General features: G+C 39.5%; 4 protein-coding genes across 7 annotated transcripts; all 4 read left to right on the top strand.

Annotated features, from left to right (window-relative positions):
* The first annotated feature begins 1,260 nt into the window (after positions 1-1,260).
* rskra (ribosomal protein S6 kinase related a) lies at positions 1,261-4,700 on the top strand. Its single transcript, XM_062419870.1, has 11 exons — positions 1,261-1,470; positions 1,569-1,652; positions 1,736-1,804; positions 2,330-2,399; positions 2,950-3,057; positions 3,181-3,221; positions 3,319-3,346; positions 3,480-3,569; positions 4,063-4,151; positions 4,222-4,332; positions 4,428-4,700. Exons 1-11 carry the CDS (start codon positions 1,261-1,263, stop codon positions 4,698-4,700), a joined length of 1,173 nt encoding a protein of 390 aa, XP_062275854.1.
* A 5,867-nt stretch (positions 4,701-10,567) lies between these two features.
* On the top strand, positions 10,568-12,500 carry aldoca (aldolase C, fructose-bisphosphate, a). The gene is made up of 8 exons (XM_062418897.1): positions 10,568-10,679; positions 10,852-11,063; positions 11,166-11,220; positions 11,316-11,476; positions 11,562-11,645; positions 11,837-12,011; positions 12,104-12,303; positions 12,414-12,500. Exons 1-8 carry the CDS (start codon positions 10,568-10,570, stop codon positions 12,498-12,500), a joined length of 1,086 nt encoding a protein of 361 aa, XP_062274881.1.
* Positions 12,501-14,520: 2,020 nt separating this feature from the next.
* Positions 14,521-19,727, top strand: srsf1a (serine and arginine rich splicing factor 1a). 3 transcript variants are annotated; one of them, XR_009925179.1, is made up of 4 exons: positions 14,521-14,920; positions 15,497-15,675; positions 17,845-18,976; positions 19,423-19,727. XR_009925179.1 is itself a non-coding variant. In XM_062419438.1 (4 exons), the coding sequence occupies exons 1-4, from the start codon at positions 14,733-14,735 to the stop codon at positions 18,382-18,384; spliced, it is 738 nt and encodes a 245-aa protein (XP_062275422.1). In that variant the 5' UTR covers positions 14,521-14,732; the 3' UTR covers positions 18,385-19,727. The 3 variants fall into 3 exon arrangements, 2 of the variants coding, with proteins under 2 accessions (XP_062275422.1, XP_062275421.1); XM_062419438.1 differs by having other exon boundaries at positions 17,845-18,017; positions 18,187-19,727; XM_062419437.1 differs by having other exon boundaries at positions 17,845-19,727.
* A 759-nt stretch (positions 19,728-20,486) lies between these two features.
* dynll2a (dynein, light chain, LC8-type 2a) lies at positions 20,487-24,336 on the top strand. Of its 2 annotated transcripts, none has more exons than XM_062419026.1 (3): positions 20,487-20,608; positions 21,151-21,305; positions 22,419-24,336. In XM_062419026.1, the coding sequence occupies exons 2-3, from the start codon at positions 21,174-21,176 to the stop codon at positions 22,554-22,556; spliced, it is 270 nt and encodes an 89-aa protein (XP_062275010.1). In that variant the 5' UTR covers positions 20,487-20,608; positions 21,151-21,173; the 3' UTR covers positions 22,557-24,336. The 2 variants fall into 2 exon arrangements, with proteins under 2 accessions (XP_062275010.1, XP_062275011.1); XM_062419027.1 differs by having other exon boundaries at positions 21,154-21,305.
* Positions 24,337-24,735: the final 399 nt, after the last annotated feature.

A 24,735-nucleotide genomic window follows, 5' to 3' on the forward strand; every position in this document is an offset into this window, starting at 1 on the left:
GAATTCATAGTAAAATTGCATTTGCGTAACTTTTTGATAGATTTATAAAATCAGACCTTGAAGTGCGTTATTGTGGCGTGTTCTAAATATTCTTTAATATACTTATTTAAAGCCTGTGTCGTCGTTTTTAAGATGATCGGACTGGTCTTCTGCTCCAGAGTCAGTCCTTTTAAGGAGACGCACTGGGAATCACACACTGAGGTCTTGTCAAAAATAGACTTATCGATTAGTTGCTGGTTAAGTGTGCAGTGACCTTCTCCCCAGCAGCATGAGGGTCATCACATCTTTCCGTTTGTGCTGCACTCATGGACATTCATTAGCTGATCGAGTCTGTGTTTAATCAGCAATTGACTTTTACTATATTCAAAAATAGTGAGTTATAAGTCTTTCATTTACAAGGCTCCGTGGACAGTGGAGATGTTCAAATGATATATTTCTACGTATTCAATGTATAGATCTAAAGTCTAAAACAAGAAAATACATGTCAAGTCTTATTTCAAAATTAGATTAAATTCAGACTAAAATTCGTAGCAAGTCTTTGTGGGGAAAGATTGCAGACAAGAAATGGTAATTACTGTGTAATTAGTGATTAATTATAATTACTGAGGCAACAATGGTGCCTCTTGTGAAATCATCTCTATAAGCACTGGTGGAATAAGTGTACACATTATTTAGGTAAAAATGCCACAAAGTAAATGTGCTCAATTATAAATAAAATATCTGCATTTAAAATCTGTAAAATTCTGTGAAAATACAGTTTTCAAAAGAAAAAAATATTATTATGAAACACAATAACCTGCCAGGTTTATATTGTGTTTAATGATGTCATTATTCACTGATACTCTAACATGTAAACAGTATTTTAATATTGCAGCTGATTGAGAGGGAGCTCATTTTAACCACTTTAGACACTGTTAATTAGTTTAATCTATAAGAATGCATCATAGTTTTAAAATCAGTGCAGGATTTGTATTTCATTTTTACAAAGTATCCAATAACTGTGACTACCAAACAGATGTAGTGAAGTAAAATCATATAGATCTGTCTGAAATGTAGTTGAGTAGAAATATTAAAAAGTGTAAAATCACAATAGTAGTAAAAGTCCCCAAAATGGTACCTAAAGTTCAGTACTTGTGTACATGTATGTTGTTACAGTCCACCACTGATGTTAAACCATTTGAATCCTCTTTATACACCCACTAAATGCAGAGAGACAGTCCAGCTGCTCAGCGTCGATTCAGTCATGGACTCCTCTCAAACATGGGGGTCCACATCGCTCACGGGCTCGGACACTCGGCTGTATTTTCTCGGGTCGAGGGACCGGACAACAGACTTACCGTCCCCAAGCTCCTGCTGCCCTCAGAGGACAGCGCTGATCGATCAGACACAGAGAGTACCCCTCCTGCACTCATATCTGCCTTTTTGCCTGAGTTCCCACACCGCACATTTCCTGGACAAGACCACTTCCAGGTACTCTTCGCCACAAAGTAAAAAATGTTAAATAGAAATTGATTTTTGAAGCAGATGTTGCATAAAAGCAGCAGAAATAACTGTACTCCTGCTTACAGATCCTGGGTTTCATAGCCAAAGGGTCATTTGGACCCATCGTGAAGGTGAAGGATGTTCTTAAAGAGAAGACTTACGCTGTTAAGGTTAGTGCAGCTTAAAAAACAGCTTTATATATGATCATATAATAGTTCATAGTTTTGTGTAATCATTTTTCTTTGTGGCTTAGGTTTTACCAAAGTCAGAGATTTTCAAGCATGGACTGCAAAAGCAGTCAAAAGAGGAAGTCATAATCCAGGTATATCACAGTTTTCAGTGTTCTCAATGGGTGGAAGTGCTGATACTTTACTGTTGTTACACTTACACTACATATACTTCAAAAAAATCAATGCAAAAAAAGAAAAGCTACGAGTACAAGTCAGAATGAGTATCAATGTTAAAAGTGAAATTTTCTTTACAATTATAAAAGGACAATGGTCAACTATTTTTACACTGATTGTTGAAATTGGAAAAACATGTGTCTTCTTCTTAAATGACTGATCTTTTACTGCAGATTTTGGGCTGACTTCCTGCTGTAAATGTGACTTCAAACATAGTGAAACACACAAACTGCAAAATTAATGACTGGATGCAGAATTGTTAAGGACTACAATCCAATTTCCAACAAGCACTATAGTGAAATACCTCTCTCCTCAGTCTTTTGTATGATAGTATTTGAAATATAGGGAACATCTGTATCCATCTCTCACTGTTATATTCACTGTCACTTTATGTGTGTGTGTGTGTGTGTGTGTGTGTGTGTGTGTCAACTGTTGCATTGCAGCGGCAGCTCAAACATCCATTTATCCACAATCTGCAGGAGTGCTGGCAGACACAGCGCCATCTCTTCATTAGTGAGTTAATAAACGGTGGCACAGTTTGAACCTCTCTCCACTTCAGCTACCTTTTACTGTTTTATGTTTGACTAGTTTTCTCCCTTTCTGTCCCATATTTATACACTGTCCATCAGTTTGATTACAAATCTCAGTTCTGGACATTGAAGAGGTACACTGCCATCTAATGAGAGTGTAGGGTAAAACTCACATCTTCACATCTGAATGAGTTTGCATTCTTTTATCAATCACTGATCATCATTGTATCCATTTATTAAACAAAGATTATTGAAGTACACAGTGCAAAGAGATTTCCTAAAATCAGGATGTTAAGCTTAGCAAAGCAAAAACCTGAGTAGTTTTGACTTGACTCAACCTTTTTTCTTACTTTTCACAACATTGTGACAAGCAAATCTTTTATATCCTGCTCCCTTGTGGTTTCCTCATTTCTAATACGTTATTTCAGAAAATGCTGCCTTGCATTAACTCTTCTACCGTACTTCTACATACTGTCTGCAGCCAGTTTCAAAGACCTGAAAGTATGCATGTGTGTGTGTCTCATCCTCTGCAGTGTGTGACTACTGTGACACTGGAGACTTGTACACTTACTGGTTACTGAAAGGCCAGTTTAGTGAAGATGAGGTTCGGCTCTTTGCTGCGGAGCTGGGCAGCGCATTGGGTCAGTGTTAAGTTCATCATATAAAGTGTCATTGCTGTATGCATTGATTTACATTGATGCAAAAATTATGCGAGGGATTTTAAACATCTTCTTGCTTTCTATCTTATTGTTTGTTATTTCTAGGATATCTGCATGACTTAGGGCTCATGCATAGAGATATAAAGGTAACATTTTTATATGTCACGCAATTAGACTGATATAACATATTAATCTCTTTGTATCTCCAACTTTTTTATGATACTAATCTTACTGATTTTTCAGATGGAGAACATCCTTTTGAGTGACCAGGGTAATGCTTTTTTCTATTACTTCTGTCAAGTAAAAATGACAGTGATGTCTTTAATCAAATAATTACTCATACTAAAATACTACAAATAGAACTGTATGTACATGTACATCACCTGTGTTTTGTCATGATTCAGGTCACCCTCGTTTGTCTGATTTTGGACTGTCACGTCGTCTGTCACGTGGAGAAAAAGCGTTTACAATATGTGGGACAATCCAATACATGGGTGAAATGTTTATGTTTATTCTCATAAAATGTATTATATATATTTTATAATTTGTGGCTGGTTCAGGTACAGTGTAGTACATGTCAACTCACTGTCTGTGTTTTGAAGCTCCGTCTTCATCTTCGTCTTCGTCTTCGTCTTCGTCTTCGTCTTCGTCTTCGTCTTCGTCTTCGTCTGCGTCTGCGTCTGCGTCTGCGTCTGCGTCGTCGACAGCATCAACATTTGAGCCCCACCTGTGTTTTGCTCCCATTAGATTCAGTTGACCCAGTTATGAACTCAGTGCACCTGCGATGTTCTTTGCATGCTATTGCTTTGGGTTCTTTGACAAAGGCTTTACCCCCAAAAACATTTATATTTTTGTGCTCCTTTGTGCTACAATTTGTGATGCTTGTCTTTGTGATTTTTCCTTTTTATTTTCTGAGTTATGTTGATGAATCTAACACCATGTAAATTGTGTTTTTATCCTTTATTTCCCCTGTTTGTTTCTGAGTAGCTCCTGAAGTGCTAAGTGGGGGTCCATACAACCATGCTGCTGACTGGTGGTCTCTTGGTATTATGTTGTTCTCACTGGTGACAGGAGAGGTGAGTACCTGTATATTTAGCAGCACTACACTTGTTGGTCAACTGTCTGAACATTTCTTTGTGAATCTAGTTCCCAATACCTGCGGAGCCAGACCACACTACTATGTTGAGCAAAGTCAGAGAGTTTTCCTATGTGCTACCAGAGACCTTCAGCTCTGCTCTGATCTTACTGCTCACCGAGGTCAGTAAATGTAATATTGTTTTCTCTTATTAAGAACCTGGGATCCCTCTGAATTAAATATTCTGATCTGTTTCGATCTGTCTTGAATGACACAGCTGTTGTGCAAGAATCCAGTGAACCGCCTTCGTAACCTGGAGTGTTACAAGATGCAAGCCTTCCTCCGCAGCACTTCGTTTGACTCTCACATCCTCCAAAAGACACCTGTTGAATTCATCCTTGAGCTCAGGGCTCATCCGGATTGGTCAGCCAAAGCGACGAGAGGCCTTTCACTGGATTACTTTGATGACTTTGACTGTGATAAAATCCTTCATTCTCCCACAACTCCTTCTGAAATGTCTCTTCCTGTGACCAACATGGACCTAAACTAAGCTGCAAAAAAGCGTGTGAAGCATATACTGGAGTCTGAATACAGAAACTCTACAGAAGTTGTCTCTAATTCATGTTACCTCTTGGACTTTTGGAATGTGTGAAAATTCCCCTTTCCTCTGTAAATATCTGTAAATATCAACATATTTGCTAGCAACTGTTGTCCTATAAACAACTTTCACACACATACTTCTCCTTTTCTATTGTTGACAGTATATAATAAAGAAACTTTATTGGATTCTTATTTCTGGTTTTATACAATATTGGAGTTCAATTAAATAACCTAATCTAAGATGGTGAAAAGATGGTAAACATTATTATAGCATCAATCGTTTCTATTATTAGAATTTCACTCATAACATCTTTGTTCCTATGCACAGCCTCACAGAGCTGCTATTATGGATGTAAACTCTTCTTATGCAGCATATTTGAACCGTTTCCAACTCTCTGTACGTTCCAGTGGCAAACAAATGGATCTGTGAGTACGGACAAGAATACAAACATCGCTGCAGCCTGAATTCTGAAGAGTGAGAGGGGTGGAGCATTAGCTGGGAGTACAAGAGCCAACCTTTACAATTGCGAGGCACACTTGCAGACGGAGAGTAGGAAGCAGCCAAAAAGTGAGCACACAGGCAGGGGAGGTGAGAGCTGTTGAGGGGTAGCCTGCATCTGTGATTGGAGCCCCAGGCCCCAGGGAGCCAGGAGCATACAGCGGACACTGCTGCAGTGGACATGGACAGCACAAGGCTGAGCTGCATTTTGGAAGGTGGGGTGGAGGAGGAGTGGGGCAGCTGGCAATCAGCCCCAGGAGGCCAAACGCTCTCTTACTTTTACTGGCCAGTTCCTGTGGATGGAGAGAGGCCTCTGCCTTTACACACTGTGCTGGTTTCAGTTAACTGTGCAGGGTTGTTTGCCTCTTGCCCACAGTTTGCTTACAAACTGGCATCTTATGCAGCACTTTTTCTACACAGGCCCTCTCTAGGTTCTGTCAATACAAATGTTCAACACAGCTGAACTTTGTTTGGACTCTCAGAACTTTATTTAAAATGTGCAGATGGCAAAGTTTGCATATATCTAATGTGCCTGGCTGAGCCACAGTGGAATGTGTGTAAAATGATGCACAGAATAAAAATAAATGCTGCTTTTGGATTTGAATATTGACATCAACATTTTTGGTGAAAGTTCTTCTCTAAGCCTCTCAGACCTCAGCAGTGCAGTATAGACTGGTACTATGAGTCAAAGGAATGAGTCATTGTGAGCTTGGCTGTTTATTCCCAGCTGACTGAGCAATGTGGTCATCACTGCCTGTGGGAGACAATTTGGTTCATTGTAACCGACTGGCTAAATGGAACAGATGAAGCAGATCTGGCACTTGTTGAACTTCAGAGGCTGGTTGTCATTAATCATGTTCTGCAAGCCAAGTGATATAGCACCCATCTGCTTTGTCTACTTCATGTCTGAACTCACAGAACAAACTATGTCTGTATACCACTCAGATATCTGTGCCATAGCTCATCTTAAAACTGAGTGAGGTGGGACATACACAGTATTAAAATTCTCTGTTTTTTGAGACACCCTGCTGGGACACCCTGCTGCACGCCTCCTCACCGGTACCCGCTCCAGAGAACACATCACACCTGTCCTCCGTGAACTTCACTGGCTTCCAATCAAACACAGAATCAACTTTAAAATCCTCCTCACCACCTACAAGGCCCTCAACAACTTAGCACCCCCCTACCTTGCTGACCTCCTTCATCACCACGCCCCCTCCCGATCCCTCAGGTCCGTCTCTGCCAACCTGCTACAAGTCCCCCGGACTAAGTGCCGGACCTGGGGTGATCGGGCCTTCTCTGTTGCTGCCCCCACCCTATGGAATTCACTCCCCCCTCACATCAAAATCTCCCCAACCCTCTCCTCTTTCAAATCTGCACTAAAAACACACCTTTTCATACTAGCCTTCAACTCCTAGCTCCCACTGGACTCGTCATGTTTTAACCTTTGTTTTTGTCTTCTTTTGTTTGTTTGTTTTTTAACCTTTTATAACTTATAAACATTTGTTTCATAGCTTTAAATAGGGAAATAGGGAAATTGTAAAGCATCTTTGAGCACCGCATAAAGCGCTATATAAGTTTGATTTATTATTATTATTATTATTATTAATTGGCAGGGATTGGTGGGAATAAAAAAATAGGGGTGGAGACACACTGATAATACCTCAGTTTGCCAAGAGTGATACTGTACACTGTAGGTTTTCCCTTCCAGCTCACCAAAGTGTACACACACAGACACACCCTCCACTCTCTTATTCAAAGAAATTGTAACTGGCCATCTACTGACGTTCACATTCCTGGCTTCACAATCCTGTACACAGCAGGATTTGATTATTTTTGACATTCATCAACTCTCGTCATCCACATTTGTATCAAAGGAGAATAAGAGAACTATGCCTGAGTCTAAAGCAATAAAAAAGTGAAATCTGCAGTAAAGGGTTCAGCCTTTGCTCTCAAAAAGCTTTACACAAAGCTTCTCCACAGGGACTCCCAGAGCTCTTTGTCTCGCCTCATAGGTCAGCAAGCAGCTCCTTACGGGCCAGCAGGATGCTTAGTCTTTTCATCTAAGTATGGATGTCATTATGCAAATAAACTACATACATATTGTGTATTGAACATGTAGTTATGTACTGATAAGCTACTGGCTGCACTTCTAGAGAGGAAATCTTTGCTTTTATATAATTTAGGTTTTTGATTAAATCTTTACTGGACTCAGTATCTTCTACAAGTAAAAACATGTTTATTTTATGTTCTTGGATAGATAGGAGTATATATAAACATAAAATATTTCAAAGGATGTAAATAACAATATGAGAGATAAAGAGAAGAGGTTCGTCAGTGACAATTGCTGACAGCAGTTTGCTCCATATATGAGGCAGAGAGCACTGAGGAGACCTGAGCCTGCATCTTCTCCAGGCTGTCTGTCATAGCTTTTAGTCCCTTTGACAGCTGCATGATCTTCAAACCTGCATTACGCTCACCTTCTGAATGTTCTCAGTGAATGTCTTTTAAAGCTTGTCTCTTTCCAGGTGAAGCTGTGTGACACAGATGCACGCGCACAAAAACAGATGCAAATACACTCACATTAATACCTACGAGCATGCAAAGCATTTAGCTCACATCCAAAGCGAACATGAATCAAGCTAACATTTGAGCAACCTGACACCTTGCAACTTAGTCTCCAGATGATTTCTATTTGGTAATACATATTTACTGGGGTGCATTTACCCAGGTGGTGCAGTTGGTCTTCTAGCTCATTCCCCCATCATATATAGTTCTCTCCCCGCCTGCTAATTTTGCATTATACATATTCTCTGGGTGAATCTCAAAGTCAGTTAAAAGTTGGATGTACAAGTTGGTTTACACTGAAATGTATTGAAAATGTGCAATAAAGAGTAGTTTGCATGACTACTTCTCACTCTCTGCAGATATTTTCTGAGAAAGGTGTTATGGCGTTTCTCACTTGACAATAAGGGTAAGAGCACACATTAAGGCCTTCTTTGTCTTTAGGTTGAGGGGATTCTTTTGCTCAAAATGGGTTTCGTCAACCATCAAGACAGTGGCAACTGAACATACACAGGTCATGAACCTCGAAAGTTTAAATGTATCACACTCTAATGTCAGCAGTCTATTTTAAATGTCTCTTTAGGATCAGTGACAATGGAGTTGAGGAACTGAACCCGCTGCTATATCGTAGCATACAGAGCATCGTACTTGGATATATTACAGCCAACTTTCTGCCTTGGCTTGACCTAATTAGAGGAGCCCACAAACCCATTGAGGACAACCTTAATAGGACAGAAAATTGAGGACCAGATAAAGTATCATCATTAAATGTTTTTAATTAGGTAACAGAGGGAGAAAAAAAAACGAGTGTCCCGGTGGAAGCAGCCACATATAATTGCTGTTCTTCTTGAAATCGTGTGTCTATTTAAAATGTGTCTACTGAATGGGAGTTCACCGGCTCCTCCTCCCGCCGCCTCCTGACATTGGATTTCCTCTCAGGCCCTTGTCTTAGACAGGTCCACCATGTCTGTGTTGTGGCTGTATAGTGGCAGGCAGTCCAGTGACCCATATCTCATTTCGGAGGCACACTGACCCACAATAGTGAAGAAAGTAGTCCCCTGAAATGCTAGTGAGCTGTCCCATTTAGTCTAAACTAAATAGTACGATTACATAATGAGAAAACATGCAGCTTCCTCCTGAACATCACTCACACTGCAGTGGCCAACTTCATATAATACTCTCAGCTAAAGCCATAAGCAACATCCTTAACTTCCTTTACTATACAAAAATCAATGTTCTTATACACTATATGAGATAATCAGCTGCTCTATTTGTATTATTTCAACCAGAATCCAGTGTAATGTGTGCATGAAACATGAAAAGGGGAAAAAAACAACCCTTTTTCAAAATGGAAATGATTTAGCCGACCTCATTTTTGGTCTAATTTTGGTTAAATTAGCATGTTCATTTACATTGACTGGAACCTGGAAGTGATTTCTATTTCTGAAACGTTCCATCGTGTTCTTTACGGTTTAAAGCTTGCAAAAGAAGCCACTGAGTGCATGAATTGCTCAGGGACTAAAACACCCCTGTGAATTCGAGTGTGAAGACCAAATTATCAGGAGAATTAAAAACTTTCCTCGAGGGACATTTTAACTAATTAAAATAAAAATAGCACGCCATGGGGTAAGGTTAAACGCTTAAATTAGGTTGTTATAGGAGTAGAGTGTTCTGACCAAATACATCATTTATTATTTCATAATCATCCCAAATATGGACTGGGGCCCAAAAAACACAACTTTGCGTAGTTAAAATACACAAAATACAGTTAAAAGTTGCCAATTAGACTCATCTAACCAACACTGTATATTTAAAAATATGAATTTATTCTTGAGTCAGTTGTTGCAAAGTGGTGGAAGAAATGTGAAAGTGGCCACATCAGCATTAAAATCAAGCAGCTGCATGACAGAAATATATATGTGTATTTAAATAGAGGAGTGATTCATCAAAAATCTCTAAATTTTTATGGGGCAGGATGGGTGTACAAGCCCCGCCTAGAGGTGTTGGCTCATGAGGTGTGACACACTTGTGCTAGATACAAACTAGGACTGACAGAGAGTCTGCGTCAGTGTTCATCACATCAGAAGAGAAGACACATTTGATTTCACTTTCTGTCAGGTAAGAACTTTTACCGTTTTTATTATTTGATTTGTTTTCGGGTTATAAAACCGACTTAAATAGGTAAACCTGTACACTTTTCTAAAGGCCATTAACTGTTAACTTGCAGCTTATGGGACATTGATGTTAACAGAACTGCAATTATTATTATAATTAGGAGTGTTCATGAATATTGCAAATATTATGAATTGTTTAAAGTGATATTATGGACTTCATATTGTATCCAAAGTTAAGATTATTTACTAGCTCCAACTGTACATGCTCACTCTATGCAAACCATAAAAAATTGTTTTGCTACTTTAAGTTTCCAGGCTAGGGTTTTTATATTTTTGAGTCGCTGTTTTTATGACGAATATTTTTTATTTTAATTGTGATTAGTTTTTTGCTTAATTATCTACAATGATATGTAAATTAAATCAATGAGGCAACTTTCTGGCTGACTTGTCAAGATACTTCACTGGAGATCCATGTTTTGGGAATTGCATCTGTAGACTGGCCACTCGACGTTACCCTTTAACCATATATTTCGTCAATCACCATTAAGCTTTGAACTAACCCACTATGAGAAGGGAAAAAAGTGTTGACATCTTAACAACTTTAATGATCACATCTCCTATTAAAGTCAGTCTTTCAGGATGACGCACCAGTTCCCTACACTCTCTGAGGCGCAGAAGAAGGAACTTAGTGAGATTGCCCTACGCATAGTTTCTCCAGGGAAGGGCATCCTAGCAGCAGATGAGTCTGTGGGTCTGTAAAGAGCACTCTTTATTTCTTTTTTATACTGTGAAAGCATGCATAGCGTAACAATCACAGTCAATCTGCATGTAAAAAATTGCTTTCTTACAGTGAAATATGAAAATGTCGAAGTTTCAAAGTATGAATATTAATATGCACATCATATACAATATGTTATTTGCAGGCAGCATGGCAAAGCGGCTGGCCCAGGTTGGTGTGGAGAACACTGAGGAGAACCGAAGACAGTACCGGCAGATCCTCTTCAGTGCAGACGATCGCATCAACACCTGCATCGGAGGGGTCATCTTCTTCCATGAGACACTGTACCAACACTCTGATAACGGTGTACTCTTTGTCAAAATGATCAGAGACAGGGGCATCCTTGTCGGTGTCAAGGTGTGGCAGTTAAGGATCAAATAATATACATGTGGAATTTACTAACTGATCAATAGCTCTATCTATAGCTTGTTTGTCACCTCTCTGTCCTGTATTTCTCAGGTTGATAAGGGAGTTGTCCCCCTGGCAGGAACTTCTGGAGAAACCACCACACAGGGTTAAGTTTACTGCTGGTATCACTCATTAGTCACCCATATAGACACAAATTGCAAAACATATTATTGATAATTTTCTTTCGAACTTCCTCCATAGGTCTGGATGGCTTGTCGGAGCGCTGTGCACAGTATAAAAAGGATGGAGCACTCTTTGCAAAGTGGCGCTGTGTGATGAAGATCAGTGACACCAATCCATCTAAACTGGCTATCACAGAAAATGCAAATGTTCTGGCACGTTACTCCAGTATCTGTCAGCAGGTCAGGACTCGATATTATGTAGGGTAATAGCTGTGTGATGTAATCTATCAGTGCCAATCTGTTGACTTCCCCTGTCTCCATACAGCATGGCATTGTGCCCGTCATAGAGCCAGAGATTTTGCCTGATGGAGATCATGATCTGAAACGGTGCCAGTACATCACTGAGAAGGTGGGTTGCTTACTTCTTACGTGTGTGTGTATGTGTGTGTGTGTGTGTGTGTGTGTGTGTGTGTGTGTGTGTGTGTGTGTGTGTGTGTGTGTGTTCATATGACAACACCACATGTCATTTGAGTGAGACACAGAAGAAAAAAAAACAAATTCACCAGTTGTCTCTTTGGTAAAACAACATGGGGATTTCAGATCCTAGCTGCAGTGTACAAGGCCATGTCAGACCACCATGTATACCTGGAAGGCACCCTGCTCAAACCTAACATGGTCACTCCTGGGCACAGCTGCCCCACCAAGTACAGCCCTGAGGAGGTCGCTATGGCAACTGTCACCGCCTTGCGCCGCACAGTGCCTCCCGCGGTCACAGGTGAGCCAAAGGCTGTTATATCTGGAGAAGATTTGACACAGAAACCTGCAGAAACAACATGGAGGTAAAATGATATTTTCTTCTCCCTACAGGAGTGGCTTTTCTCTCAGGTGGTCAGAGCGAAGAAGAGGCTTCTATCCACCTCAATGCCATTAACAATTGTCCTCTGGCCAAACCCTGGATCTTAACGTTCTCCTTTGGCCGAGCCCTGCAGGCCTCTGCACTCAGAGCCTGGAGAGGACATAAAGAGAACGAAAAAGTGGCCACTGAGCAGTTCATCAAGAGAGCGGAGGTATGTCCAACTCTTATTTTCTGCAAAGGAATCATGTGATGTGAAATGTTCTTAAATACTAACCAGTGTTTGTTTCTTATGTTGTGTTTGTTTGTTGTTTCTGCTCACAGGTCAACAGTCTGGCATGTCAGGGGAAGTACACAGGTGGTGAGAACTACCGTGAGGCCGGCAGCTATGGTTCCTGTCATGCATACTGAAGAGTAGCAGAAGCCATGTTTCAATTAGCGCTGTCTTATTCCATTACCATAACAAGACATATTACAGAGGAAATAGAGTAGATCTTTAGGTTATCTCAGAATACTGACATTCATGATGATTGTATATGGAAACGAGCGGCGGTGTATTTTCTTTCCTTGACGAATGAGGACAATCAGAACATGTCCTTGGGTATTTCTAATGCAATTATTGAGTGACAGATGTTTGCTTGTGCCATCACTAAAGCTTTTAAAATCACACATTTAATATTTAGCCCCACAAACTCGACCTTGCCATGTGCTGAAAAGGAAATTAAACTTTGACTGCTTGTTTCACGGCAGAGTTAATTAAATAGTGGAAATAGGTGAATATCAGCTCTAAGTGGTACAATTCCCAATCTGTTATGAGGGAAGTATCTTCAAGTTGTGCCAGGCTTCTCAGTGTGAATGAGTGTGTGGATTTGTGTGCTGTAGTTTAGTTTTATTATCAATTTAGCAGTGATGACAGTTAGAAATATTGTGCAAGAATTAGATTAAAACTTATTTGCATCTGCAGTCCCCGGGCAGAAAATACAATCAGCACGACATAATGTGTTTTTACATGTTTTCATTCCTAATAGTCTGATAAACATAGTTCAAATGTGAGCATTCAAGCAATAAAAGTGTTCCGGTAAAGTCTTGTGTGGACATTTTATTTGATTTTATAATAGTTTATATCACTGTTCTAACAGCTCTATGCAAACCAGAAGTAAATTACATCTTGTATACAAATAAACATGTAAATTTAACATAACTTAATACACTTCCTTCATGTTTTCTTATTGAAAACTTGTTGAATTAAGGCATAAACAATGTTTATTTCATGATCCTTGTCAAAATATGCTATTAAATATTGCATCAAAGCTTCATATTTAGAAGTATATAGTCTATATAGGTACATATTTTACTAAAAGTAAATACTAGCTTGATAGAGGTGCATGATTAAACATTCCCTATTCCCTATTGTACATTTTCCCACTGTTTTACTCTGTGACATAAAGACATACAATTCTTCATGTAACATGGAAAACAGAAATTGTGCATTTTCTTTAATTGGGTGAGTCAATGTAAAATCTGTGCTGGGACTAGAGATGGAAAGGGTCCTTTTAGAATACTTACAGAAATGTTTGTTTGTCTTAAAACAAAAGTCAGGTGCCCAATGAATATAAAATAAATAAAACAGGTTTTTCTTGCTGTAATCATTCCTCCTGTTCATATAATGAAGATCCATCCATAATGCAATGTTATAGTGTAAGTGATTGGGGCCCAAAATCTACAAGTCTCTTTCTGGGCAAAAATGTATTTTAAAAGTTTATTTGAAGCTAATATGAAGCTTCAAGTCGTCTAAGCTTTAGTCTTTTTAGTGCCAAAGTCCCTCTTTTTTTTTACCACAGCTCAACAGGGAAACACAAAGAGGGAATCTGATGCTAAAAAGACTGTGACAGTTTTCTACTTAATAAGACTAATGCAGCCTGCTGAAGCCTGATATAAGCTTTTTTTATAATGCATTTTGTACAAACTGACTGTGTGGACACACTGTGGGTTCATATGGACACCTGACTGTATTTGAAGACACACTTGAAACATTGAAAAATTATTACACCGGCAGTAGCCAAAACAATAATACATCTATGACAACAGCTTTGCAAGAAATCCTGCACTTGTGGAAGTTGTAATGTTCAGTTTTTGTTGAAATTGAGGTAACTTCAGTTTGGAAGCTGGGCATGTTTGTTATGGTTATATCGTGCTGCTAATTCTACTGAATTATTGTATTATCATTGTTATCTTTGTTGCTGTCTCGTTTTATTATGTGGCTGTTCATATTTGAAAAAAAGGCAATAAAATGTGATGAAAAAAATTATATATATTTTCACACTGTAAATAGAAAACGATACTAATTGATTACCTTTACACCTTGTCAATTAATTGGTGGACTATTTTGTTAAGCGGATGCGTCAAATAATATCCACCGTGTTTCCGTTAGTCGGTGAAGGAGCGCGGGTCCTGAAGAATAAGAAAAAAAGAACAAAAAACAGGAGTAGTGTGAGCGAGCACCGAGAGGATTGTCCCTCATAGAAAAGACAACAATAACCTGCAGGTTGTGGCTTTAAAACGTGCATTTCACTTTTAGTCGAGGCTCCCGGTGTCTGTCGTTTGAAGGAAACCCAGCGAGCAACGAGCTGTCAGTGAGCAGAGATGTCGGGTGTCGTGCGGGGGCCTGCGGGGAACAACGACTGTCGGATTTACGTCGGAAACCTTCCTCCAGATATCCGCACGAAAGACGTGGAGGACGTTTTCTATAAGTACGGCACGATCCGAGACATCGACCTGAAGAACAGGAGAGGGGGGCCTCCTTTCGCCTTCATTGAGTTCGAGGACCCCAGGTGAGGTTTGGCTAGTAGGCCGCAGCAGCCCCATTGTGTGTGTGGAGCTACCAACGGGCTCTGACTATATCCTGGAGCCTGCACACCTCTTAACGAAACGTGGTGTGTGTGTGCTCTCTGCATGCTTCATGTATGTCCTTACAGTAATATGAGACTTGTGCTTATTTAGTTTGCTTTGCTCTGTTTTTGTTGGTGCATTAAATACACACAGACACTATTGCTTTTGTTTCTGGCTCGGAAGACAACACCAGGCAATACACTCGTACTTGCACTCTATTGTGCATTATTATCTGGTATCAGTGTATGTTTGTGCACTGACTGGAAAAGCAATCACAGTGCACACTTTGTTGTTGTTGTTTTTTATCAGTTCTTGCAAAGCAAATTAAAAGCGAAACTAAATGTTGTAGCGTGATGTATACAAGGCGGATTAGCAACATAAAGCAGGCACCGCTATCTGCTAGCATGGCTGACTGACTGCATCCTTCACCTCTTGCATGTAAATGATGGCTGCATGCTTTCCACCGTATGTTTTCATTCATGTTCAAACTGTGATGTTGGTGGTTGTTTTTTTTGCAGGGACGCCGATGATGCCGTGTACGGACGTGATGGATATGACTACGACGGCTACAGACTGCGTGTAGAGTTTCCTCGGAGTGGCAGAGGCTCCAGAGGAGGTTTCGGCGGGATCGGCGGTGCTCCTAGAGGGAGATATGGGCCTCCATCCAGACGCTCCGAGTACAGGGTGATTGTGTCAGGTAAGCAGAGCAACAGAGAAAGTGGTGATTATCAGAGGTTAGCTTTAGTTTTGTGTATTTCTTAAGATGAACATCTGTCTCCACTACAATGTCTATTTATTTTTATTTATTTAAGATTTATTTGGTAGGGATAGTACACACATCAATCAACATTTTAGTTCACACCGTAATGTAAATGTGTCAGAGTGAGCCAAGAGGTTAGTTTTCATCTGCAGTCGCTGGGCTCGCTGGTCAACACAACAAAAACAGAGAAAACTGAGAAATAAATGAAATTAAAATAAACATCACATCATGAACTACAAATAACACATCATTAATACAAGCAGTGAGTAAAAGCATTGTCCACAATGGTGATGCACACAGAAACTAGTTTTTATTTATGACTGCAGCTTTGAACCAGTGTTTTTAGAGTTTAAGTGTTAATTCAGTTTCGTCTACATTAGGGGTGTCACGATCTCGATTGTAAATCGAATATCGATCGAAATGACCTCACAATTTCGACCTTCGAAATCAAAGGAGGAAACGAGGATGTAGCCACGCCCCCAAAGTCACGTCCTGCAGGCGAGTCAAGAGGGGAAAAAACACATGTTGAAATGCGGCGAGTCAACATTACCTCCTCTAACCTGGACCTGCAGCCGGTAAAAACACACCATGGCAACTGCTGATAGAGGAGCCACATCAACCAAACTCGAACTGGTTGTCGGTCCGGTGGGGGGGGGATTGGTCTAATAAGCAGCAACACAGAGCTATAACACACTCTAGCGTGCGCTTTTGCTCACTCGCTGCAGATTACGGGAGATTGTATATAATTTGCGGGCGTCAGGGAGCCGCTATCAATATGCGGGAGAGTTGGGATGTCTGCACTAAAGCAATAACTAGCACTATAGGAGTATTTGTAGCACCAGAAATGCTACTGTTAGGATACAGTTAGGTCAATGTTAGGACAGTTAACACACTCAATTGTTCAGGGATGGCTATGGACATTAGGCTGTTTTAATTTAGTTTTTGTTTTATTTGTGAACTTGAATATCATCTAATATGAAGAGTGCACACTGCAGTTACAAAATGGTCACTACATGATTCTTTTGTTTACAGTAAGTTTCCAATTGACTGCTGAAACAAGTTATTGTTACATTATATTGCTAACAAATTATTTATTTTTGACAGTAGGGCCTTAGTGTGGTACATTGCAAACAACTGATGGAGATTATATCACTCATGATTACTCTAAAAATGGCATAAGCATCTGTGCTAAAAGGACCCCAAAAATCTAATCGAATCGTGACCTTTAAAATTGAAATAAAATCGAATCGAGGATTTGGAGAATCGTGACACCCCTAGTCTACATACACAGCTCAATGTGAAAGAAACAATCCCCAGATTGTTATATGTGCTCTCTACGTCTCAGTTATCAGTTAAAGTGAGTCATAGTTCATCTAAAATGGCTAATCCTATTTTGCTGTTCCTGGCCAAGTAACATTAAAACATAATGTGTAAAAGCTGTGTCTACAACATAACACCTACTTTATAACACTAGTGTAGTAGTACACACCCACCAATAAAGAATGCCACACCATAACACACAGAAACTGCCTATCTATACAAAGTCATTCAATAAAAGAGAAACACAAGTTTAGCATTGCAGTGTTTTTTTGTAAACATAATTGCATTTTACATGTCTTAACAATAAAAATACAATTTTTTAAAAACTGAATCAATCAGTCAGTCAAACTTTATTCGTATAGCACTTTGTATACAGGGTAATGTAACCCAAAGTGATTTACATATTTAAAAAGAAAACAAAACAAAGACTCAATAAAAACAGTGAGGAAACACCAGAGGTGGGACAAAAAATGTAAAAAAATTAGTCAAATTTCAAATCAAATTTATTTATAAAGCACATTTAAAACAATACCAGTTGACAAGTGCTGAACAATCAACATAACATAAAAGCAACACAGCAAAAATACAAAAACTTGTGTAAAAGACAACTAAAAATTTATTACTATTATTTATTAAGAATACCCAAATAAATTGAAATGCTGCTGTATCACCAAATCTTGCAGCTACTGTCTGGGGAATACAAATTGGTCTTGCACTTGTAACAAACATTGAAGGAAAGCTCTCCATGTGTCAGCTAACATGGTTTTTTATCATGCTGTGTTTCAGGGCTCCCTCAGAGCGGCAGCTGGCAGGACCTGAAGGACCACATGCGTGAAGCTGGCGACGTGTGCTACGCTGACGTTTTCAGAGATGGAACCGGCGTTGTAGAGTTTGTGCGCAAAGAAGACATGACCTATGCCGTTCGAAAACTGGACAACACCAAATTCCGCTCACATGAGGTATGTGTACTGATTTGGTTCATTGTCATGGATAGGGTTTCTGTGCTGTGCCGAGGTGAGTACTTTGCTACATGTTTGAAGCACACCCGGCCCTCATTTCCATCTGTGGTTTTTCCGCCATGGGAAGAAATGTTGTCTTTTCAATGTCAAGTTCTCTTGTGTCTGCCAGGGAGAGACTGCTTACATTCGTGTGAAATTAGACGGTCCCCGCAGCCCGAGTTACGGAAGATCACGCTCTCGCAGCCGTGGCAGCCGGAGCAGGAGCCGCAGTCGCAGCGCCAGCCGCAGCCGGAGCAATTCCCGTGGCCGTGGCAGAGGATCACCCCGCTACTCACCTCGTCACAGCCGCTCTCGCTCCCGTTCTTAAACCTTTCTACCACTGATGTTTTGCCCTTTTGATGTATACCCTACTGTTTTTACCTCCTTATGAGTTTCTCCAGATGTCAGCTGTTGATTTAAAATTTTTGCATTTCATGTCCCGATGTCCTTGTGGATGATCTTGGTATGTAGGTGTACTCATCCGCCCCCCTTTTCACCCTCTTCCTCCCCTCCTCCCCTCTGTCCTGCTGCTTTGTCCTTGTGTTTTTTCCCTTTCTTCCCTTCTTTTTCTGTCTTCTCAATTTTTGCAACATTAGAAATTGTGCTTTGTTGAACTTCAAAAATGTTGAGTTTTAAAGCTGCACTCAATGTTTTTGCAAGTATTGAAAATTGAGTTTTGTTTTGTTTTTCTTTTTTTTCTTTTCTTTTTTTAAAAGAAATAGCCTGTCTCATTGGATATTTTGGGGTGGGCTGTTTTGGACCAGGAGCCCAATGCTTAACTGTATTTTACCCTTGTGTCTTCCTTTAGACATCTGAAGAGAAGGATTAAAGTGATTTGGAATAAAACCATTGTGGAGCACATTTCATTTATATGGTCAGGATAGGACATCTAAATGAGGAGCAATCAGGTCGGGGCAATGGTACGCTTCATATTCCATAAATTGAACATTTTGATAGGTTGCTATATCATGCATGTCATACTTTAACAAAGCCATATGTGCTGTACTTTGTTATATATATACATCTATATATACATTACATTTTTAACATGCTACTCTGGCCTGTGACAGAAAAAGCAGTCCTAGATCAAGTGTTGTGATGTAAGTGTAACATCTTTTGCTGTCAAATGTAAATCTGAATTGCTACTTTGTTGCAAATGCGTCCCACTTTTAACATAATGTCCTCTTTTTTTGGTTAAAATGTTTTATAAATTCAGGGAGCGATTTAAGATTTTGTGCTCAGTGGCATTTTCGTTTTGTTTTTTCTTCTTAATCTGACATGAGTGCTCAAAAATGGAAAATTAGGCCCAAAATTTTGACATTTTATTCTAACGGTCTGCCTCTGATTTTCTTCCTGGTATTTCAAGGTTTTGATTGGAGGAGTGGCTCAGTGGATCCCAATCCTTGGAGCTGGATGAGTGGATCGATTAGGGAAGGGATAGGCAAGGATGGATGCTCGGAACGGGATCAGATTTCCAGGATTCAAATGAATTGAAATCAGAACTAATTAACGGGAGTCCCAGAGCAACTTTTTTTTATTAGCTCCCCCCACCCTGCCTATCTTTTAAAGTTTTTCAGTGATAATGGCTTTATTTTACAAGAAAAGGAAACAGAGGACCAGGAAGTTGGATCAAAGGATGGAATCGTAGATGCCTGGTATGAAGGAATTGTAATTTGGGGTGGGAGGGAGGGAGGGGGTTTATTTGGGAGTAGTTTGTATCTTTTATTTTGCATAATCTTTTTCTCTCTCAGCATTTTCAATAAAACAATTTCAAACAAGAACACTTTAGTTTGTTTTTTTATTTGAACGAAAACCAAATGATACATGAATTGATGAATATTACATATATATTTATTTAAACTTCTTTAACTTAATATATTAGTAGCTGTATCCCAGGACTGTGGTTATGTCTGTAATTACAGTGTGAGTGTATTTGTGTAAATATGACTCAAATGACAAAATATATACATAAAATGATGAAAGACTGTTAAGCTGAAGCTGACAGAGCAATGGAAGAGGAAGTCAGGTTTGTTTTTGTCTATAAAAGCTTTACTGTAGTTGTATAAATGATTACAAAAACCAAAAAAAAACAGCTTCTATTCAGACTCCTGTTGTCTCTCAGCTGTGACGGTGACCGATGAAAAGCCACACAGCCAAATGATACCTGCCTGCGAGCTCAAACTCTCATTTCCCCCTTAAGCCCTCCGTTAGTGGTGTACACAGTGAATGATGCATTGTGGGATGAAATAAGATGCCGGCAGACAGGAGCTGGAGAAAAACGCTCTCGACACATCGGGGAGGCTGCAGCTCAGCCAATGGCAGCGTGCATCATGCAGCAGAGGGGCGGGGAGCTTCTGGAGCACACACACACACACACACACACACATACACACACAAGAGACAACCTACCTACATGCTTATTGTGTAAATCTTTAAAAAGCAATTAGCCGCAGCATCATCAAAAACCTTCCACCACACTGCGTTGGGACAAATTCATCTTTATTTCTTTATTGTTTTTGGAAAGAAGTGTTTCCAGGAGGCTAAAGAAGAGGGTGAGTTGCAGATTTCCTCCTCCAGCAGATAGGTTGACTTGCATGGTTTGGCAGTCTTACTTGTGATTTTTGTGCTTTTTACTGTATGTGGCTAAAGTCATGTAGATCGTTGGCTACGTCCACAACAGCAGGCTTATTTAACCAGGGTAGATAATAATATTTAATAAGATGCATTTAGATACTTTTTTGGTGTACTGATGCAGATGCTTCTATGATCAGAAAGTGATTTTGCCAAGTAATTTAACTCCACCTGTATCAAGTTTCGCAGCCAATCTATGCAACGCTCAAGTCATCGTCGTCTAGTGGAGGAAGATTACATATATAACATTAATACATTGTTATTATAAATCAGTACTAATGCCCTATTAAACCTGCTAGTGCCATTTCTCTGCGTATGAATGATGTTAGCAATGATACAGCTGGCCTAAACCATCCCCATCACCACGTGTGGTGTTAATTTTCAGTGCAGTACGTCTGAGTGAGCGTCCCCCCCCCCTTCCTCCTCTCCTTTCCTCTCCTCTTCTCCTATCCCCTCTCCTCAGCAGGTATCATCATCATCCTCACCATGACTGACAGGAAAGCAGTGATCAAAAACGCGGACATGTCCGAGGACATGCAGCAGGACGCAGTGGACTGTGCCACCCAGGCCATGGAGAAGTACAACATAGAGAAAGACATAGCAGCCTACATCAAGAAGGTGAGACAGGATGGATCCAAGTGGAGCTGTGTGAAGCTTACATCAGTGGCACATGATCTGCAAATTCAAAGCCTTTTTTATTCTCATCTATTTTTGGTCCTGTGTGGAGAGAAGAGGCTGCATATGGGTATATGAAGAGGGCCAAACACAGGTTTTAGAAATACATGAGGTCATGAGTCCAATCACCCCCCCCCCCCCAAAGCACTATGTTTCCAAACATTTTAACCTGACACCAACATTTATTTAATTATCAGGATTCTTTATTTAATCTTGTAATGCTTTCTGTGATAGTTTCAATAAATCAATCAGTCCAACAAACTACAGATTGGTCCAAGACAGTCTATATAATATAAACAGTGACAGAAAATAGAGACTTATACACAATAAATGATAAAAAAAAAAATTAAATAATAGAAACATCAAAGTAGACAAAAGAAAATCATAAAATACAAAAAGCAACAATAGGATTTGAAATAAGTTAAATCACGGCCATAAAACATCCAGGCCAAAGGATTTAGGCAGATTTATGTTTATGGTGTAATGCTGTTTCAAAGCTGTATCCACACTAACTGCACTGCTTTATATTGAATACTTAATTTATCTGTTTTCATTTGCTTAATGCATTTCCTGAGGATTAATAAAGTTTTATATTGTGTATTTATTTGCCTGAAAGTAGTTAAATATAAAATAGTAGAGTAATGAGCCCATGCAATAACAACTATGTTAAGCTTTTAACTGCATAAAGTAAACTCTGAGCTGAGACAATCCATTTTTCCAAATGCTTGTTGTTTCCAGCTTTTCCAGTGTACTAGTGTGATGCTTTTCTTACTCATATAAGTACTGAATAACTTTGGAGTTTTGGTCAGATAATGCACGCAATTTAAAGATTTCTCTTCAGGCTCTGGGAAATTATAACATCACTGTTTTCTGATATTTTATAGCTACAACAGCTGCCTGATTAATTGAGAATATAATCAGCAGGTGAATCAATAATGAGATTAATTGTTAGTTGCAGTCCTGACCTCAGTCATCAGTGATTGATCATGATTTGTAATGCAGGGTCTTAAAGACTGCTGTCAGTAAGTTTTGTTGTGTAATCTCATTTTTCCCCAGGAGTTTGACAAGAAGTACAACCCCACCTGGCACTGCATCGTCGGGAGGAACTTCGGCAGCTACGTCACTCACGAGACAAAGCATTTCATTTACTTCTACTTGGGCCAAGTGGCCATCTTGCTCTTCAAGTCTGGCTGAGACGTTTCTGAAAGGTGTTGAGGAGTTTTTCTCCCTGAACCTTAAATCGGAAATGCAGCGGTGGCTGAATTCTCCCCATACACTAATAATGACATACCATAATGATGCAAAACTGGCCGTGCGCAGTTGCATGGACTATACACTATTTAATATGTATGTTACAGTAAGTTTACTTTTCGATAGTTGCCATTTGAATGCAACTGAAGTAGTTTTTGTTAATGCTGTTAAATTCTAGGTTGTAAAAGATTTCAGTGTGGCCCTTGATTGTACAATAAAAGGAAGCTGTAGAATGTAGTGGTGCATCTGCTTTCCGTCCCAAACGGCATTGCCAGACCCCGATATGAGACTCCATCTGTCGGTTTAGATGGTAAAATCATACTGCGTGCACCAGTTGTAACAATTCATCATTAAAAAAAACGTCAAACGTCGGTTGGTTAAAGGGGCAAAATAGTCGAGCTGTTGTCTTTTTAAACTTTGCAGCATCCGTTGGTTTCCAGGGGAACTCCAGCTGCAAAATAAGACGCAATGTGTCAACACATACTCTAACCTGACTGCATGAGTTCGTTTTATAGCTGCTATCTTTATTGATTTAACACAATTATGTTTGAAGATGCATTTACAAACCCTGTAATGGTTTCAATTTGGATTTCGAAAATGTACTACAGCCACTTTTGGAGAAGATGTCAAAACCTCAAACACGCTTGACATTTACGAACCAACCAGTGCAAACAGGTAGAAATGTAGTTTTTCAGCTCTTAAATTTTCACTGTGAAAGACGATGGAGCAAATAAAGCTCACATACTCAGACCTTATCCTTCAATGTCTGAGTAATAACACTCCAGACCGGTTACCAAAATCTACCGACTCACTTCTAGATTTCAGTCTTATAATCCTTTTGTTTCTGCATGTTTGGAGGGTAATACCACATTTTATTTAACTGTCATCAGACACACTATACAAACAAATGCTCACCTTTCACCTTTTAAGTTTGTAGATATTGGACTGAGCCGATGTGTGTCTTGTCCCAGTTATTGCTATAAAACAGCATTCAGAAGGTGATTTAGATAAAACATCTGCAGTCTACTCTACCGAGGCTACCAGCTGCCTTTCAGATGGTTGTGTCGTCTTTATGTGGCTTGTGATACTTTAAAGATGTGTTATCCCATCAAGCATTTATTTTAGCATTGCCAGTGTACTGCCAGACATGCAGTAAAGACAAAGCATTTTGAGTTGGGACTGATTTAAGCAACCATGAAACAGGCGTATCTCTTGTCTAGCACACTGATTTTTGGTTTTCATTTCTGTCGTGTCAATATTAATATAATTAGTTTTAAAATGGAAGTGTACAATGTCTGGATGCTGGTGAGTGAAATGTGTTCTTTTGGGAGGGAAGATCAAAGGGAATTAGTCCATGGAGTTAGGTAACGCCACACATTTCTTGCTGTGCGTAAAGACTGAATGTTTCCTCAGTTGTTCACTCCTGTACTCCAGCTGTGGGTGAAATGTGTATCTCTGAAGTGTTAGCTTGGATTGACATTGTTTTTCGAGGGAAGTCTTCCTAACTATTGTCTATGTAAACTAATTTATTCTTGTTTTCCTCTGGCATGTATTTTTGCTGTGTATATGTAGGAGACGTTCCAATGCTGTTAAATTTGCACAAAACTTGTGCCTGTCATTGCTCTCAACTGTAACCGGCTTGAGTACAATTGCACTTCATTAGAGTTATTCAGTAGGTTGCTACAGAACCAAAATCGTATAAACTGGATAAAATAAAAATTAATTGTTGACTTATTACACTGTGGCCTCTTGTTTTGTCATCATACCTTTTTTTTTTTTTTTAGAAGACTATTAGTCAATTAGGGGTTAACATTCTCAGGCACCATCCCTGATTTCAGCCAAAGAGCAGTTTTAAATTCATATAATACTTCATTCACTACATTATACGCATTTCCTCAACTTTTCAGGCATATCTTTGTTCAATTATTTGATTTGTTGGTGAACAGAAAATAAATCAGCAATACTTCTGAGAATTAATTATTCACTTAGAGAAATATTTTCACATTTGCCACATTTATCTCTTCCTGAGAGATAAATATGAGGATTGATACAACGAAGAAATTTTAAACCACTGCCAGCAGCTGATCAGCTTAGCTTAGCATAAAGATGGGAAACAGCTACC

Source organism: Scomber scombrus, chromosome 5, assembly GCF_963691925.1.
Source record: "Scomber scombrus chromosome 5, fScoSco1.1, whole genome shotgun sequence".
In the NCBI taxonomy this organism is placed as follows: Eukaryota; Metazoa; Chordata; class Actinopteri; order Scombriformes; family Scombridae; genus Scomber; species Scomber scombrus.

What these genes read in the sequence shown, in the direction of transcription:
- rskra (XM_062419870.1), top strand. Translation starts at nt 1,261, where the DNA reads ATGGGGGTCCACATCGCTCACGGGCTCGGACACTCGGCTGTATTTTCT. An exon ending in AGAAGACTTACGCTGTTAAG is followed by an intron (nt 1,653 to 1,735) that starts GTTAGTGCAGCT and finishes TTTGTGGCTTAG; the next exon opens with GTTTTACCAAAGTCAGAGAT. An exon ending in ACAGCGCCATCTCTTCATTA is followed by an intron (nt 2,400 to 2,949) that starts GTGAGTTAATAA and finishes CATCCTCTGCAG; the next exon opens with TGTGTGACTACTGTGACACT.
- aldoca (XM_062418897.1), top strand. Translation starts at nt 10,568, where the DNA reads ATGACGCACCAGTTCCCTACACTCTCTGAGGCGCAGAAGAAGGAACTT. An exon ending in GCATCCTTGTCGGTGTCAAG is followed by an intron (nt 11,064 to 11,165) that starts GTGTGGCAGTTA and finishes TGTATTTCTCAG; the next exon opens with GTTGATAAGGGAGTTGTCCC. An exon ending in AGTGCCTCCCGCGGTCACAG is followed by an intron (nt 12,012 to 12,103) that starts GTGAGCCAAAGG and finishes TTCTCCCTACAG; the next exon opens with GAGTGGCTTTTCTCTCAGGT.
- srsf1a (XM_062419437.1), top strand. Translation starts at nt 14,733, where the DNA reads ATGTCGGGTGTCGTGCGGGGGCCTGCGGGGAACAACGACTGTCGGATT. An exon ending in ATTGAGTTCGAGGACCCCAG is followed by an intron (nt 14,921 to 15,496) that starts GTGAGGTTTGGC and finishes TTTTTTTTGCAG; the next exon opens with GGACGCCGATGATGCCGTGT. An exon ending in GTACAGGGTGATTGTGTCAG is followed by an intron (nt 15,676 to 17,844) that starts GTAAGCAGAGCA and finishes GCTGTGTTTCAG; the next exon opens with GGCTCCCTCAGAGCGGCAGC.
- dynll2a (XM_062419026.1), top strand. Translation starts at nt 21,174, where the DNA reads ATGACTGACAGGAAAGCAGTGATCAAAAACGCGGACATGTCCGAGGAC. An exon ending in TAGCAGCCTACATCAAGAAG is followed by an intron (nt 21,306 to 22,418) that starts GTGAGACAGGAT and finishes ATTTTTCCCCAG; the next exon opens with GAGTTTGACAAGAAGTACAA.